At 37.9% G+C, this 17937-nt stretch overlaps 1 protein-coding gene and 1 long non-coding RNA gene across 2 annotated transcripts; one reads left to right on the forward strand and one right to left on the reverse strand.

Moving 5' to 3' along the window:
* Window positions 1–4038: 4038 nt before the first annotated feature.
* On the reverse strand, window positions 4039–14692 carry isl1a (ISL LIM homeobox 1a). The gene is given in 7 exon segments (XM_034298904.2): window positions 4039–10056; window positions 10189–10356; window positions 10510–10796; window positions 12760–13019; window positions 13739–13928; window positions 14354–14540; window positions 14542–14692. Coding segments are annotated over 7 exon segments (1332 nt in total). The 5' UTR covers window positions 14665–14692; the 3' UTR covers window positions 4039–9939.
* Window positions 13840–16585, forward strand: LOC128317344 (uncharacterized). Its single transcript, XR_008300865.1, has 2 exons — window positions 13840–13955; window positions 16177–16585. It is a non-coding gene; the product is annotated as an uncharacterized LOC128317344 (long non-coding RNA).
* The last annotated feature ends 1352 nt before the right edge of the window (window positions 16586–17937 follow it).

Raw genomic sequence — 17937 nt, forward strand, 5'->3', positions numbered from 1 at the left:
AACACTTTATATGTTTAATCCGAATAATGTATTCGCATTTATATTCAATATGGTATATATTTACACTTAAGTGCCACACTTTCCCATATTTGCCCATAGTAGCTATGCATCATTTTCTTCATTTCTACAAGGTACAGAGTAGAATTCACATACTATTTTCTGCATTATCAACATTATTGGATAATTATTCCTCAAACACCAAGGGTCTCAGTCTTATTATTTAGCAAAATTCTCCACACGTTTCCTACAGATATCAACATTACTGCAAATACAAGACTAATAGCTATAATGGGGATGGGGGTAGGGGGTGTTGTAGAGAAAAGAACAGTGGGCTTGATTGCCCTGGATGCAATCTCCGGAGTAATGTTGGTGAAAGCTCTCAGTACAGCTGCCTGAACAACCTTACAGAAATGCTTCCCTGAAGATGAATTATGATGCAGCGCAAGGTCAGAACCCTGAGTAATATATCACGTTTGAACTCTTTGGCCCCTTTGGGAATTCCTTTCACTTTTATTCTCGTGAAAATGATTAAAATGTGTTGCATGTCAATCAGATCTCATGAAAAGTTCAGATGAATGGCCATTAGGATTCTCAGTATACTGAATACAGCTGTAGTACGTATCACTCTAGAAAAAGGGTTCTTCAAGGGCTCTTTTAGGATTCACTGGATAATTAAGGTTTCTGCATAGAACCTTAGACTTTCCCCATACGAAACGTAAGATATAAACTATGGGTGGGTTAAATCAGTAGTGTCCATGCGATTTAATTGTGATATTATGTTTGCTTGGTTTAAGTGTATGATCTGTGCGTCCCAAGACATTGTTGATATCAATCATCAGGAAACACTCAATCTTGCCAAGCAGACACACTTCACGCCAAATGCAATGTTGAAATTAAATAGCTGAGGAACTGGAAAGACCATTGATTTGTGCCCGGAACTACAACATAAAACTTGGGATCAGCTTGCCAAACTGCCAACCTGCCAGTACCCTAAAAAAAAGCTGGTTTAAACTTTTGTGTGTGTGTGTGTGTGTGTGTGTGTTTTCAAGCGATCAAAAAAAGCATCCTCTTACATTCCATATCCCCCTTTCTTCCTGAAAGAGTGTCTTACATACAGTAGGTGTATGGACCCTATGTGTACATTTATTGATGCCAGGATGGAAAGTATATGCTAATCTGTGAAATTCTCAGGAATATGTTCAAAAAAGAATGCATAAACAATCTCAAGAGAAATGAAAAGGAAAGCTATATGTCTCTGAATGACTGTGCTTGGGCCCAGTGGACTTTGACTACCTTCTGACAGTGGGATTTAACTCTTGACAGTGATTCAGCAGTGCTTTAGTCCTTAACTCTATCCAGCTCTTTCACCTCCTCATCTTTACACTCAGCTCAAACAGATTTCATTCCAAAGCTTCAGTTTTCATGCTAATACTTCCATCATGCTTGTCATCTTGCAGATTGCTAACTAGCTGAGTGGAGCCTCTGCCGTAACTCAGAGCAACTGCGTCGTATAACTGCAATGCATTCTGGAGCCAGTGGTTGCGGTCTCCACTATTTCTACATTAGATTTAATATGTAGAAATTTCATTAATATGACATTGAATTTCACTGGTAAATGGTGAATGAGTAAAGAAACTCTTGCTCTTTTGTGTGTAGGAGCTAACAGAAAAATCTGACCTTTATTACTTGTATCTAAAATTGTTGACATTTTTCTCCTATTAATCACCAGTGGAACTGTACTAGCACTACTGAGTCCTGTGACATCAACTCAGCAGACAACCTCAAACTCCTCAAGAGAAATTATATATATATATATATATATATATATATATATATATATACAGTTATATATGTATATGTATGTATATGTATACAGTTATATATGTGCATCAGGTTTCTTTATATAAACATAATTTTACTTTTATCATGGTGCCAATGTTTAAATTATGCTCTCACTATAATGTTTGTGAAATTAGAGCATCATATTATTTCACTGTAAACAATACAAGTGTGTAAGTAACACTGATGATTGACTGTGAATTCAATGCCACCAGGTGGATTCGCCTCAGACCTAACAACGTCTCTCTTGAATCATATTCTGATTATTGGTGAGCGGGTGAAACAGGATAGCAATTGACGAGCCTGATAGTGAAGAAGCCATTGGACAGTGAGCCCTGAGATAAGGCTGATTGTGTGTTTTCAGATGTCCTCACCTGTGGGGCCCAGGGGCCCCTCTCTCTCTCTCCTTTTGAGAATGAACTTGTCCCTCCTTCTCCACCTCCCCCCTGCTCTTTATAAGCATCATTATTGTCCCCAAATTGGCTGTGAGGAATAAAAGGCAACACTATTGAATCCCAAAGCATTAGTGCATGGCTGTCCCAGTCGACTGGTTCCATGAACAAATGATTAAGGTGTACGCTTGTTTAATTTTTTATAAGTGCTATCTCTGCTGGATATCAGCCAGGAAGGTAGCAGCTGAATTGGGCTTTTCCACTGCTTTTAAAACAGAACGATATATATATAGTTAAAGACTTTAATTAAGCATGTGACTTTTATTCCTCTACCTAAAGACTGTCCCCTTACAGTTCTAAAGAAGCAGAGCGTTTTTTTCTCTTTGTGCACGGTGATAAAGGCTACGGGAGCAACGTGACTCCTGTTATTGTCGGTTTTATCTGGGATCTTGCCCTGGACGTGAAGGGCTTTGCCCTACCACCTGTTAGGGCCAAAGAGTGCTCCAGAGCTGTTTATCAAGATTTCTCAAAATTGGGTCCAGATGTCAGATTTGTAATCCCCAAGTAAATTAAGTTAACCACCAGACTCAAATTTATTAGCTCTCATGTCACTGTTTGATGTATGAGGTGAAAACTTTCCCTTAATTATTCTATCTGGACCAAATTTATGCAGACTTTTAAAAACAGAAATATACAAATAAAATTAGTGCCATGTAATGTTTTGGGACATTGTCTTAAAAATAAACTTAACCGTAACTGTAATATTGCATGGATTTGTGAGTGTAAATCAATATTTAGTTACACAATATGAAATGAACTTGTGTAAATTATAATTATGGTAATAATTTTCCTTGCCTTATGATTTGTTTTTCAAACATCAATGAGGATAAGGGCATCTACCAAATGCTAAGTGTCAGAACGTTCTCTATTTAAAATATGGCCTCCTTGACTGATCACGTTTACGACATGAAGCTTACTGTATAAGGAGTATGCAGTAGGTACATAGGGCTTGTTTTTTGTCATGCTGGTAACACATTATACCGTATGTCAATTATCATTGTGTGTTTTCCCTTATTTAGTTCAAGCGTATGGAGGATTTGTGTTGCCTTGGTTCCTGAGATGTTATCATAGAAAAGTCTGCAGGCTCTGTAACACATAAAATGAGTAGCCATAGTCTCATGCACATAGTAACACCATTTCCATAACAAGAGGTAGAGTAAGCACAAAAGCATGTCCTTAAAATGAGCACAAGACAAGGTTAAAAGTATCTTCCTGGAGCAAAAAAAATAATAATAATAAGACTAGGTAAATTCCATGAAAATTTGTAGCATGTAAATGTGTGAACTGTGATCTCCCTTTTAAACTGCTGTGCATTTAGTACATCACTTACAATGATTACGAAAAATGCCCTGGTCCTCATGTGTCCTGTCAGTGTTACTATTATGTATAAGGAGGGAAAATATAGGTTTAACAGAAGCAGGACTTCCGAGATTGTTGCATCAGAGGTGAGTGATGCTCACAAATGTCTGTCTAAATATTTTATTTGTGATGTGGTAATATAGAAAAGTAATATTATGACATAGCAGCCAAGATATAAATAATCTGTCCCTAGATAAATAACTGCAAGGGTACTAACTTCACACAATTTAGCAATAATCCAATAATAATTAATTCACTGTAGTCTCAGGCATAATGCAAAATATTCTAGTTGTTGGTGTGATTTTAACTATTGTCCTTATTTATAGTTGATCAAATAGTATTATCAGCAGCAACCAGTACAAAGTAATCTCACTATGGTGATTGCAGTGAGTGGTTGGAGAAGTCAAAGCTCCTAAAAGAGCACTTTGTTTTAAGCCATCAACATGTCACACACACACACGCTGCTACCCACACAATGTGCTTATCACAGTCTATGTCATGTTGCACTTGCCCTCCAAGTACACACGGAGAACCCACACAGTCCTGACACACTCTGTGATTGATCATGTACACCAGTTCAGTAAGTACAACATGGTGCAGAAGTCTAAGATGATTACTGAGAACTTTTATTTATTTTTCACTAGTTATCACATAGAGTTATAGAAATTTTCATTCACATGTTAATTATTTTCTAGGTGTTTGGGGCAAAATATGATAAGAAGATGGAACGTGTTTGCAGGTTGTGTATAGCACAAGGGTTCTTTAGATATTTAATGGATCTAGCATCAGAAATGTGTACTACTTTGCACTATTTGTGAAAAGGAAGTCGTATGTTGTAGGGTTCTGCGTAGAATCATTAAGGGTTTCTTACAGACAAGCAAGCTAAATAATGTTATTTTGTAGATTTAACCATTTAGGAGTAAAAAGTGTTAACTGTTGTTGTATCTATCACGTCTCTCATGTTGATTCAATGAGGTCCACTATGTGCTCTGTATTATCATCACTACTGCTTTCATTATATTATATTAGCGTTAGTAGTCGAGCAATAGCCCAAATAAAGCTAAAACTAAAGCTTTTTTGGAAGTAGAGAATGCGCAATTTGCAGCATAATCTGATTAAGAAAATAATAGCTTCCAATGACATTTTGATTTCTAAACCACTAAACTAACCTTTAGCTTCAAAAATAACCCGACATTCCCCAAACATTTGGGCTGAGAACCGAAGTATGACTCAAAGCCACATATTCACAGACAGTTCCTGTTTATCTGACATTGCTATGACAACGACTCAACCTCTGGAAACAGCTGGAATCTCTTCTGTTGTGCTAAACCTGACATCTTGCAAGTAAATGTTGAATTCCCAGACAATAACTGGAATTGTGTATAATTGGGAAGGGAAAAAAATGAAATCCTGTGCTTAAAAGTGGTAACAGTGTAATGTCATTCATTCAGTCATCTTCAGTAAGCACTTTATTCAGGTCAGGGTCATGGTGGAGCCGGAACCTATCTCGGGAAAGCTCGGTGTGAGATGGGAATACACCCTGGATGGGATTGCATAGAGTCCACTGCATAGAACTGTGCTTACACATTCACACACTCATTCACACCTACAGAAAGAGCAATTTAGAGTAGATAATCGTCTTACCGGAAAGGAAACAAGAATGCAGAGGTAATCCGCATGAACATGGGGAAACATCTAAAACTCCACACAGAAATTTACAAAAAATCATGACTGAACCAACAAAGTTGGAACTATGAGTTTAATGTCAACATATTGATGCAGTTTTGTTGGAAATCAAGTCACACATCACGTATATTATATGCATTACCCTAACCACACCAACCTCTTAGATCTCAAATATTATGTTACTAGTCAAACCAATTCCTGGCGCCATGCACCAGCTTGATTTTTGCCAGTCTTCTCTCAGTGAGGGTGTTTTGACGGATTCAACCATCAAGGGAAAGCTGTTATGGGGAGCTTATATAATGAAGATACCCAGGTTCTTCTGGGGCCTTGTAAACCCAATGAAAAGTTGGAGTGTGTTCTTTTCAGCACCAAGCTCAATTCCCACAAGATCAGTATGGAATGGCTTATAGTCCAGCACAGCTCTTAGCATTCTCTCTTTTTTTCTCACACGCGCTGACAAGTAACACTTGGAGCGTCCTCTTCATTGACACATTCCAAAGAGGCTGAGATGCTTAACTGCTGCCTCCTTCTCCATGTCTGCTGACAGACAACAGAAGGGCCTACTTTCAAAAAAAAAAGGCTGGTCTGCTCAAACACCTGATCCAGTTTTGAAAAGTTTGAGAATGACTGGAAAGGAAAACATGTAATAGCATGGTATAAGGTTAAGTTAGAAAAATAGTAACTGATTGATATATTATTCCAACTGCAGTGTTATCCACCTGTTAGAGCTGTTATTATTATTATAATGTTATTGCTGATATATGCCTTTCAGAATATCACATAATTAAATATAATAAAGAGTTTTGTCAGAGAACATTGTCTTTGTACAGCTAATATGAACAAATATGGATCAAGCTTGATGTGCATATTAGTGAAAGTAAAACATTCACTAGAATTTAATATTGTGAGTTTTGTGCTAACATGGGTTCATAGGCATTGGATAGTCATATTCAAGCCAATATAATCATAAAGCCAGAAAATACTTGACCAAAATGTTTGATATACATTTTGGTGCAATGAACATGAGATGAAGACACATATAGAGGTTTGGCATTTCTAACTACACTGAGAACACAAGGGACAACATATGTCCTCACGATGCCAAACGTAATACCATTTAAATGCCACTTACAAACCTCCCATTATTGTGTAAATGATCTCAAATATACCATAATTCCCTGTAAACCATCTGCTATTAGCATGGACTGTTTAACAGTTGTGGGCTGAGCTCGTGTTGTGACTCTGTGGTCAGGCGTTGGACCTTGGGGACGGATTGCTTGCCTGGCTCACAATGTAATCGGGTCTCATCCAGGAGAGTGTGATTGTTGTGCAGAGCCTCCTCCAGGTACAGTGGCGCTTTTGTTCCGGCCAGTCGACGCACTGAATGCAGTCCGGGAGCCTCGACAGACCCCGGGAGCCATTCTATCAGGAGGCTTTGTGCTATCCAGCGGCCCCTCTTCTGCTCCGACCAAACACTGGAGAACAGAGCTGGCATTTTAAACAGGAGCATATTGCACCATGCAAGTTCAGCACCACTTGATGTGTGGCTACATAAACATTTGCTAAATGGTACAATGATATATATTTTACCACAGAAGGTAGAAAAACAATGTAATTTTGAAAATCAGTTGGTTTTATATTTAGTGAAATTCTTCACTGGCTGTTTGTGAGTGATTATCAGTTGTGTTTTTTTTTTCTTTCTTTCTTTTTTTTTTTTTAATTCACATGTAGCTAGACCTAGATCTTGCCTAAAGAACATATTGGTAATTAAAACATAGTCAAATAAACCTGCTGTTGGAATTATTCTGCAAATGTGGCATATCATTTCTGTAGTATACTGTATGATCTGATCTGAGCACCAAACTGTACCAACTGTTAATAAAATATTTAAAAAGGTATGGTTCTGTCCTAATCCTCTGCCTTTCTTGTGTTTAATTTATTAGGTCAGTATGGATGCCAGTTATAATAAACATAACATATGCCTATTTCATTTGCTTTTCCAAGAAAGTGTACCATTTAATTACAGGAAGCCTATATCAAAAGAAAACTAGTTCTCATTGCTCTCTAATGAATGGTTGTAAATATAAAACAAAAATTTAACTAATGAACAATCAGTTCAGCAAAATAGTATTTTCTATAGAGGATACTTAGCTGCTCTGCCATCTTGTCCTCTAAAGTCTTCAATTTGTTTATGGAAACATGGACACATTATGTCCTTTTCCCACTTGTTTTTGAAGAGGCCTAACCCGATAGATAATGCACGTAATGGAGCATGCCTTATCTTTCAGGCACGATGTCTATAGTGCAGTTGAATTAAATACAGGAAACACAAATTGGGATGGAACAAAATCCATCAAATACTCCACATCCACCACAAATAACCAACATCCACGCAAGCTCGACCTTGAGTGCATCTTCAAAGTCCAGTGAAACCCAAAGTCACCTCTTTCTACATTTTATATTCTTGCTAAAGCTTTCCATATAAACACTTCCAGGCATTACAAAGTGACCCTTAGCAGACTGAGCGTTTGTAAAAGCGGCCCCAGCGGCCACTCAAGCTGACTTCACACCAAGCTAGGCAATCAGAAAAATTTACCACAGTAAACTACACAACTCTACACCTTACTGTAAAAGTGTCGTCATTCAGAACGCTCAAACCTGCTTCACTTTTATATTAAACTAATTGCTTGAGTCAGAGCTGCTTTTGCCTCTGAAATAATTAATGCTTGTGGTGCAGTTCTGGATCCAAACATCACCTACAGTTCCACAATTACACACTCTCAGTAATAACCAAACTGCACTCCTCCTTGTCACTGGGGTGATAGCATGAAGGACACATTTAGTGTTCAGCACAGTTAGTACGCATATTTACTTTTAAACTTTTAAAAATAATATAAAGTACATAATTAGACCTTAAGGAACACTACTCTGTGAGCTAATTAAACGTACACTGCACACACGTTCCTAGCTAGGTCTATAGCACCTTTATTTCTGAGAATGTGCTCATATGATGCATAATAACCACAATATTAATGATAATCAGTGAGCATTTATATTCAAATGCACACATATAAACACTGGACGAGTTTATTTAACACAGGAAAATCTGATGTTCTGCAGATCATGGCCCAGTTTCCCAGAAAGTTAAGATCTTCTTATCAGGAAAAGAGTGTTTTCAAAGTGATGATGAAGAGGATCCTTACACCAATGCTTTTGGGAAACTCAGTCCATACTGATTACTCTTATTATATCAAGACTGCTTGCACCTAATAATTAATACGAGGTGGTTTTTATGAGTGATGAGTTAAATAGGGTTAATACGGTAGCTTTTCCTAAGATTTCATTCAAGACAAATGAAATAAAACGAATTTGCTCTGGCTCCTTATACTTTTACTTGAGATTTGGTTGATTTAATAACTGTCCCACTCTATAACCAAATTAAAGTGTAAACAGCAGATAAATGAATCTAGACGCTTCAAAAAAATCAATATAAAAATCTGACATTTTAAGACAGTTTCCAAAATGTGCCCGACGCATTTAATTTACTTCGTACGTCAAACTTTTATTGTTCAGTTATTCCTGAAGATCTACATATGGCGTTGCTCCATACATCAGTCACTTTTCAGTCAGAACGACAGGACACATGAAGTCCGATAGATCACCGGAGTCAGCAGTGTAATTTTCCTCTTTTTTACTTCAGCAATTAAAGATAGTACACAAAAGTGGCAGGTCGTTGGACAATAAATAATAAATTATTTTTGTAATATAGGAACAAACAAAAAAAAGATCTCCGCTGTATGACCCGACATATTAACTTAAAACTATACACATCTTTGGGAAATAATAATAATAATAACAATAATAATAATAATAATAATAATAATCTCGGACGGACACATACACGTAAATTTCCCACGCAGCTTGTGGTCGAATAGAGGTATACCTTGTTGCAATGCTTTAGTAGCCTACTTGGGCTTGAAAAGTTAGCATATAAGAAAAAAGAGCTGTAGGCCTAATGAAAGCGGTCCTCCTCACCCCTCAGCACTCAGTGAAGAGATCTCAGTTCGACTTGTTTTAGAGAAACAGCAGTTTGTTGGGCCGCTCATGCTGCGCTGGACGGATTTAGAGTCCTCTTAGGTCTCATTTTCCTATGAGGTTCAATGATCTGTCAAAAAAAGGAAAAGAAAAGAAAAGAAAAAGAGCAAAAACGTCTCGGGTTGTTTGGCAAAAAAAAAAAAAAAAAGTAGCCGACCAGTTTCACCAGTTTCACCAGTTCCTGCGTAGTGTAGGCCTAAACGTCGGAGGAAAGGACATTTTGACATTTCAGACCCGGTGTAGGTCTACTTCCGCCGGATTTTAGCGACTTCCGGTAACGTTCGTCTTCTCGTGAAGTGTCTTTTCGCTAGAGCGCCTTTCTTTCCCACGATTGTCATCACAGTGTATAAACGCGACCGAGGGCGTGTTTGGATAGAGAAGCCCCGCGGAATTGGAGGTCTGTCGGTGTTACTCGGGAGTGCAGCCTCGGTGAAACAGGGACTCGACCACCTTGGCGACCCTCTTTTTTTTTCCTCCGGTTGTGGAAAGGAAGATTAATCCGAATCGTCTAGGCCTCGATGGGACTGGCCACCATGCTGTTTGGTGTATCTGGCAGTTGCGAGGACATGGACGCAACTTCACTCCCTGTGGAATTCGAGCCTGGTCCTCCTTCAGAAAAATTCACCTAGAAGAAGCAAAGCAATTATTATTATTATTATTATTATTATTTATAAGTGTATTATATTATTATTATGAAGCTGTGACTGCAGTTGTGAGCTTTGCTGCGCTTTTACGCACGGACATGACGCGCTCTCACCAGTTGCTGAAAGGCCGGTTGGTCGATGTCGCTCTGCAGTGCAAAATCGCTCAGGACCTTCCACGGTGGCTGGTAAGTCTGCACCTCCACCGGGTTCGCCTGTAATCCGCCGTCGTGTCTCTCTGGACTGGTGGCCACCATTGGAGTTCCCGTCATTCCTTGGATGTTCTGCAGAAAGCACAAAAATAACCATCACCTTTAGAAAAGAAAAGGCGTGCATGTAAATGAATGCGCGTGCACCTAAAGGCTTGCATCGCCACCGATTCACGGGACTTAAACAGATTTTGTTTGTTTTTTGTCTTGTCTTGTCTTCGCACTCACCGTCTTGTCGTTGGGTTGCTGCTGCTGGAGCTGCTTCATCAGCAGGCTGCGCTTCTTGTCCTTGCAGCGTTTGTTCTGAAACCAGACGCGGATGACCCGCGGGCTCAGGCCCGTCATCTCCACGAGCTGCTCCTTCATGAGCGCGTCGGGCCGCGGGTTCGCGTTGTAGCACGTGCGCAAAGTGTGCAGCTGCTTCTCGTTAAGCACCGTGCGCACGCGCGTCGTCTTCTCGGGCTGCTTGTGCACGTGCGGGCGCAGTGCAGGCTGCCGCGCCGAGATTGGCTCTGCTACAAAAAAAAAAAAAAAAAAAAAAAAAAAAAAAACAACAAAATGCAATTAGGTCAATAAATATGACAGGTAGTTTTAATTTTCTGTAAATATGACAGATCTGAGCTGCTCGTCCTAAGATCACAAGGCGTTGAATGAGACTAACAGGGCTAATTAATGTGACTGCAACATATATAAAACAAGCTGCGTATTACACAATATGCCAAAAGAAATGACAAATGTCCAAATAATAAAATGTAGGAGTGTGTGTTAGGAATGTGAAAACATTGTTCATATAGATTCAAAAAGACCATGGTGTTTACGCATATGCACCAAACTCTGCTGTTGTTATTGTTTTTGTTGTCAGTTTATTGTTTGCTACATAATTTGTTCTAAAGCTGATCCGTGCGCAGAGCGAGTCCTGCTTCCTTTCCTGCTGAAATGTTGTGAAATTGAATTCTAACAGCTGATTGGCTGATGTGTCATCTTTTGCTTTTGGCTGTAGCGCATTAGATGCGCGCTCGTGGACCGATGCGTCAGATTTATGGGACAAGATTTAAAAAATTAGTATAAAAGATTAAAAACTAGTATATACAAATGTTTAAACTTGCACATTAAACTTTTAGAATCACTATGTAAACTATGTATAGGACTAAATTGCCTAAAATCTCACTTGTCAATCAATCACATGGGTTGCTGCATCATTTCTGCAAACATGACCTTGATAGCAAATCTATTCAAAAGCATTTAATGCATTCAGTAATGCACTGGACACGTCGGACACAACAGAACTGTCAGTATAAACAGAATATCAGACAGCTTACTGTATCTGGAGGATTTCTGAGAAGTGGAATAAACCTGTGTAGAATGTGCTCTGTGAAATTTGCCCTGATTTCAAATAAATTTCAAATAAATCTACCAGAAGATAAATATTCTTTTCTAAATATTGGCAAAATTCAATTGCAACCAACTATGTGGGCTTTACTGCACCGAAAGTTTTTATTAACAAGCATGTCTAAATATTTATCGATTTGAAACATGTGTCTATTCGTTTAAATCATGCTTTTCTTTTCCTAAATAATGTACACAAGGCTGCATAGTTTTTAATCGCATGGTTGGCTGTGAACCAGCGGAAGAATATCACTTTCATGCATGAATAGCCGAATTCAATAGCACTCAAACTGTAGGAAAAATGAAACGTGCAATGTTGACAAACCACTGACAACAGCCTGTTAGGTTAGTAACCTTTTCATTTGCGGGCTGATATGATAATCATCAATTTATTCCTCCATGACAAATCTCCATTAGCCTCCAATAATCTTTTTATTACAATAACTATTCATATTCATCTCAATAATAGGCTATAAGGTTTGTCAATAATTTTGTCAATATGTAAGTTGGCTACAATATTATATATATATTAAAAAAACTGAATCATAATTTCAGGCCTTTTTTATTCAAAATATTTAAAAAAATAGTCGGTGCATTATGAAGAGTCAGTCTTTGCAATTATGCCATGCAAGCAACTAAGATTCAGTACAACAATGGAAAACAATAATAATCCGATAAAAAGCTGTTTCATGTGTGATGGCATGTCTGAGACAGTCTAGAAAGGCTGGGGAGAGAAATCTGCCCAAAACACACACATTAGACCACCCATTTCTTAACAACTTGCAAAACGCACAAGCTCGTGCAGGATGCAGGAACAGTGTTTGCTCATTAAGGTATAATACCAGTACTCAAAAAATATATATATGTATGTTTAAATTAATCATAAACAGCATGATTTTATTCATGGGACAGAGTAAAAAGTAAAGAAAAAAAAAAGGTCTAAAACCGATCTCAGAGCTACAGAGCCACATATTCCCCGAGCTCGTGCAGGATGCAGGGAGGAGGAAAGAAAAAAAAAAGGTAAGAAAAATAAAGTGCTGGAAGTCACGTCATGTGTGACGCCTTATAAAGCTGAAATAAGTGAAAGTTTACCTGCCATCTGTAAGGGCCGGGCCGGGTGCAGGGGGCTGAGCGGCTCCCCGGGCGCCATGCTGGCTCTCTCCACCACGTCGTGATCGGCTCTGCAGAACAGCCCGTCCTCCCGCAGCGCGAACTCATCGCCCGGGATCAACTGCCTGCTGCACGCCACGCACCGGAAACACTCCACGTGATACACCTTAGCGCGAGCGCGCATCACAAAGTCGTTCTTGCTGAAACCGATGTTGCACTTTGCGCATTTGATTCCGTAGAGTCTGAAAAAACAAAACAAAAAGAGACCCGAAGGTCAGCGGCCAGGAAGCAGAAGAGGGGGGAAATGTGCTGGACATCCTTGAATTTTTAATATAATAAACGAAGAACGTATATGCATGGAAGAAACACAAAATCAACAAGAAAAAGAACACATTATTATTATTATTATTATTATTATTATTATTATTATTATTATTATTATTGCACTAGCCTGTAACATGATTGTATTTATTATGATTATGATTATGATTATGATTATGATTATATTTATTATTATTATTATTATTATTATTATTATTATTATTATTATTATTAAATTAGTCTAAATAGCATGGTAAATTGTTTGTTTATTAAACAAAATACGGTACAACAACATCTGACATGATTAATATTTAATCCAGCAACAGTTTTTAATGATTAACTAAATTTCTCTGTTCATTCCTTTAAGACACTAAGATATGTTTAGCAGAATATGATTTTATATTATTTAGTTTATAGTAATGTGTTGTGTCGCCCTGCGCGTGAGCTCCACACTGCATAATTACACTAAAGCTCCACTGCATTAGCATATAGGTGCAGTGGTGGAAAGCAGAGGGAGAGGGCACGAGCGTGGCAGCGCGAGCTCGAGCTCGAGCCGCAGCTTCTTCACTAAATCATGAGAGCTCTTTGTTTTTTTTTGTTTTAACCTTTAAAGGTATGTGGCTCAACATGTCTGTCTTACCTGATGTAGTCGCGTTTACAGTACGTCTTGCCGTCCCGGACAAAGCAAGTGCATGACTCGTCCAGATACTGGTTACACTCCGCGCATTTGAGACACGCCGCGTGCCACTCGAGGTCGGGCGCCACGCGCAGGATGTACTGGTCGTGGATCTGATTCCCGCAGCCCACGCACAAAGAGACCAGGCGTTTCTCTGCACACCAAACACATACAGGAACATGTAAGCAAGTTGTTCATTTTTTTATTATTATAATTCCTTATGCTGTCATTGAGAAAATATAATGTTTCAATATAATTAGTACAGAACAAGCGTTAAATAAATTCTCTCTCGTGCAATAATGTGCAATAATAATAATAATAATAATAATAATAATAATAATAATAATAATAATTTAATATAGTAATATAGGTAATAATAATGGTCGTGTCATTGCCAGTAACCGAGGAGAAAAATAATAAAGCTCTAGAATTTTCTTTTGGCATTTCGTGAATGTGTAAAAGAAACTTGGTGTCTTACACACTTCAGCTTTTCGTTTCAAGGAGCACAAAGCAACACATCATCTCCAAACACATGCACCATCTTTGCATAAGCTTCACCAAAAGAGTTAAACAACTTACTTTTTGGTGGGTCCCCCATGTCTCCCATGTCCAGAAAGTAAGGCGGAGTTAGGTCCACTTTCAAACCGGAGCGCAGGCCCGCAGCGCCCGTGCTTTCTGGCGGAAAAGTAGCACTGCGGCTCCGACGTGGAAAACTCCCCGAAATGGAGATTAGAGTTCGGGCAGTGTGAGTGTGAGTGTGTGTGTGTGGGTGTGTGTGTGCATGTGAGTGTGTGTCTGAGCTCCAGCGCATCGAGGGGCCGCTCCTGTCCGTATCTCTTGTCTTGCTCTCTCAAAACTCCGTCGGCTCCGACTCTTCTCTCTCTCGCCATTGGACTGACGTAGGACAGCCACACGTCACGCTCACGCGCTGCTGATTGGTTGTGAAAAGGAGCGAGCAGCCTGTCTCATTAGCGCAGCGCGAGCGCTTACGGGAGCCGCGCGCTCCCGTTACTGCCTTAATACCGAGCCTTAATTTGTCCGATTTGGAAACGGGCCTCTACTGAATTATACTTTTTTTTTTTTTAATTAAGAAGGATTTTTTTAAAAAATCATCATAAATGTCAATATACCCTAGAATTTCCTAAACAGTATTTGTGCACCATTCTGTTTGCTTCGAGTGGTAATAATAATAATAATAATAATAATAATAATAACAACAACAACAACAACAACAACAAAATAGTAAGAAGAATGAGAATAGTTATTATTATTATTATTATTATTATTATTATTATTATTATTATTATTATTAGTTGTTGTTGTTGCTTTGTTGTTGTTGTTGTTTTTAATCAAACAAACACAGGCTATCAGACACCTACAGGTTTATTGTGATATGATGGCGCATAAAATATGATACTGTGACTATATAAAAGAGCAACAATTCTTTTTTCTCTATGACTGTAACACTTTAACAGTTCTTATACTTCTCATCGGCCAGTGGTTTTTTTTGTTTTGTTTTGTTTTTTTAAAGTTTACAGCTCAGGCTGCAGCTCTGTCTTTAGGCACAGAGACACGCCTATGATGCCTGAAATCCACGGCACGCTTCTGGGCTGCAGCTCTTTAAAGCAAAAACGCAATTACGGCGCATAATTGCGGATAATGAGCGTTTGAAACGGCGTGAGGCACGTGCTAACCGAATCTCAGCGGAAGAAGATGATTGGTGAATGTGGAGAGAAAGAAATAAGTGACACTGTGCTGCTCACCCTCCTGACTAACACACAACCAAGAAGGGAATAAAAAATCAAGTGTTTTATATACAAAGCTCTACTTTTTTTATTTTTATTTTTTACATCTTTCTCTTTTGGACGAATTGAATACTACAGAGAAAAATTCATCACATTTCAGAGAAGGTTACTATTATTATTATTATTATTATTATTATTATTATTATTATTACTATTATTATTATTATTTGTAAATAATAAAAATGCAAAGATATTTTAAAAATAGCCTATAACAGGCCTAATTCCTCAGCAAGCCCATGTTTTATATGTAGGCTCTTTAGAGAAATATCTTTCAATCAGCCTGTGAGCAGCAAGTCTGTCCCTTTAAAACAGCACAATAATTATACAGTAGATAATTATTACACCGTTATTATTTAACTTACCACTTGCTTAATTTTCCTAATGAAATATTGTTCTCTTTGGCTCGTGCTTTGTGTGCGTCATAACTTTAGAAACTCAAAAAAAAAAAAATAATTAGGCAGGTCTATGAAAATGGCATCAACCATCAAGATATTATGCTATATATTCGTCATAGAGTTTCAACCCCTACCCATGTGTTAGAGGCTACATTTCTCCTCATAGCCCTGTTAAAATCATTCTCTCTGCATGCTCTGTTAGTCTGGACTGGGTGATGCACTTGACTGAGATGAGGAGGCTGTAGAGCTGCACAAGCTGAGACGCAGAGCAGAAATACAGGAGACACACACGCCCTCTTGTGTTGGCAAAACGGCCCAGTGGAACCAACCAGCAAACAAAGGCAAGCTGAGGTGCCTAAGCTACAGCTGGGAGCATGCTCAATACTCATCTCTGCATTCTTCACTTGCCTCTTTTTCATTTTGCACCATTTCATAGTTGAACATACAGATTTGCTATTTCATGTTTTCTCTGGGATTGTCTTGACAATACACAGCACTGAAGACTCTCATGTTGAAGGCCTAGCACTTGTATAATGTGTATGTGGGGTGTACTTATTTTAGTGAGTGATTGATGGTTCATATGAGCTGTGTCCATTAAATGCAGATGCAGAGCCATGATCATAATTCTATACTGCATGTCATCCACGTACACATACACACAAGGACAAGCGTACAATCAGCAGGCGACGTATAGTTTATTCTTTTTTCAGCAGTTTATTTGATTTTCGAAATATAACATAAGATAGTAGCATATTATATATTGTGGATTTGGTTGCTAGCTTTTTAAATATTAATATTGTATATTAATATTGAATCACCATGTAGAGGCTTTAAGAGATCGTAATTTGGGATTTCATTCATGACAAATTTATTTATCAGACATAGGAAGATTTGGTCTCTGAGCTGAGCACAACATAGAAATGTGGAGCTGTAGATATAGACTTTGGTGTTGCCATTGCAGTCTGTGTTCATTTGGTAGTGTAGCGTTTGTAACTGATTTAAAAAGAGAAATATATAAAATTCCCTGATATGTTTCCTAGTGCTCCATTTATTTCTCCCCAAGATTTTGAGAATGCATCGTCCCTCTAGCCTCTTTTACAGAAATAACAGGTGACATTCTTCAGAAACTAAATTCAGAACTGATTACAGAAACATTCAATTACTTCATGTGTACTTCTAGTTACAATGTCTTTTCACAACTTTGGTCTCAAATGCACACATTCTCTCTGAGTTTCTACACAGATCATCATAAATACTGTGTATTTTAACTGCATTGTTTTAACATACTTGTTTAGCTGAGTTTATTCTTAGTTCTTGCTATTCTTTTAAATATTTAAGTATATTTGATGGATTTTTTTTCTGCCTTTACCATGAAACCTTCCAAAATGCTTTAATATTAATCTCATAGTAATTTCTATGCAGTGATTTGATGATCAGTCAGTTATGAGGCTAGTCATAACTGATACAGATGAACTGCTGAGTGAAGATTATCAGAAGAAAAATATTATTACAAGAGGTTTGAATGTTTAGTTGAGATGGCCTACAGTGAACACAAAATGCTTAAAAAACATAACCCCTTTTGTCACAAAGTAGATGTGTGCATTACAGAAATGTCCTCAGATCTGAATGACCTTAAAACATTTATAATACACTAAATAACAAAGCACATTGTGTTTGTTTTATAAGACGAATATCTACAAATATATCTTTGATTTGCTTAAAATGCAAAAAGAAAAAAAATGCAGTATGTAACAGCACACAAGGTTTGGCCTATGTGTTTAAATTAAGTCATAAAATTAAGAAAAGTCATTAAATATTACACTGATAAAACAATTTTAAGTAGGTTATTTAGCTATCCAAGAAGCTCAGAAGAAGGCTTAAAAATTACTTTGCAGTTCATTGGCTGTCCTAATTATTTGCAGGAAAAAATATCAATGTTTATGAGAAATATTTAACTCAGTGG

Source organism: Pangasianodon hypophthalmus, chromosome 24, assembly GCF_027358585.1.
Source record: "Pangasianodon hypophthalmus isolate fPanHyp1 chromosome 24, fPanHyp1.pri, whole genome shotgun sequence".
Taxonomy (NCBI): Eukaryota; Metazoa; Chordata; class Actinopteri; order Siluriformes; family Pangasiidae; genus Pangasianodon; species Pangasianodon hypophthalmus.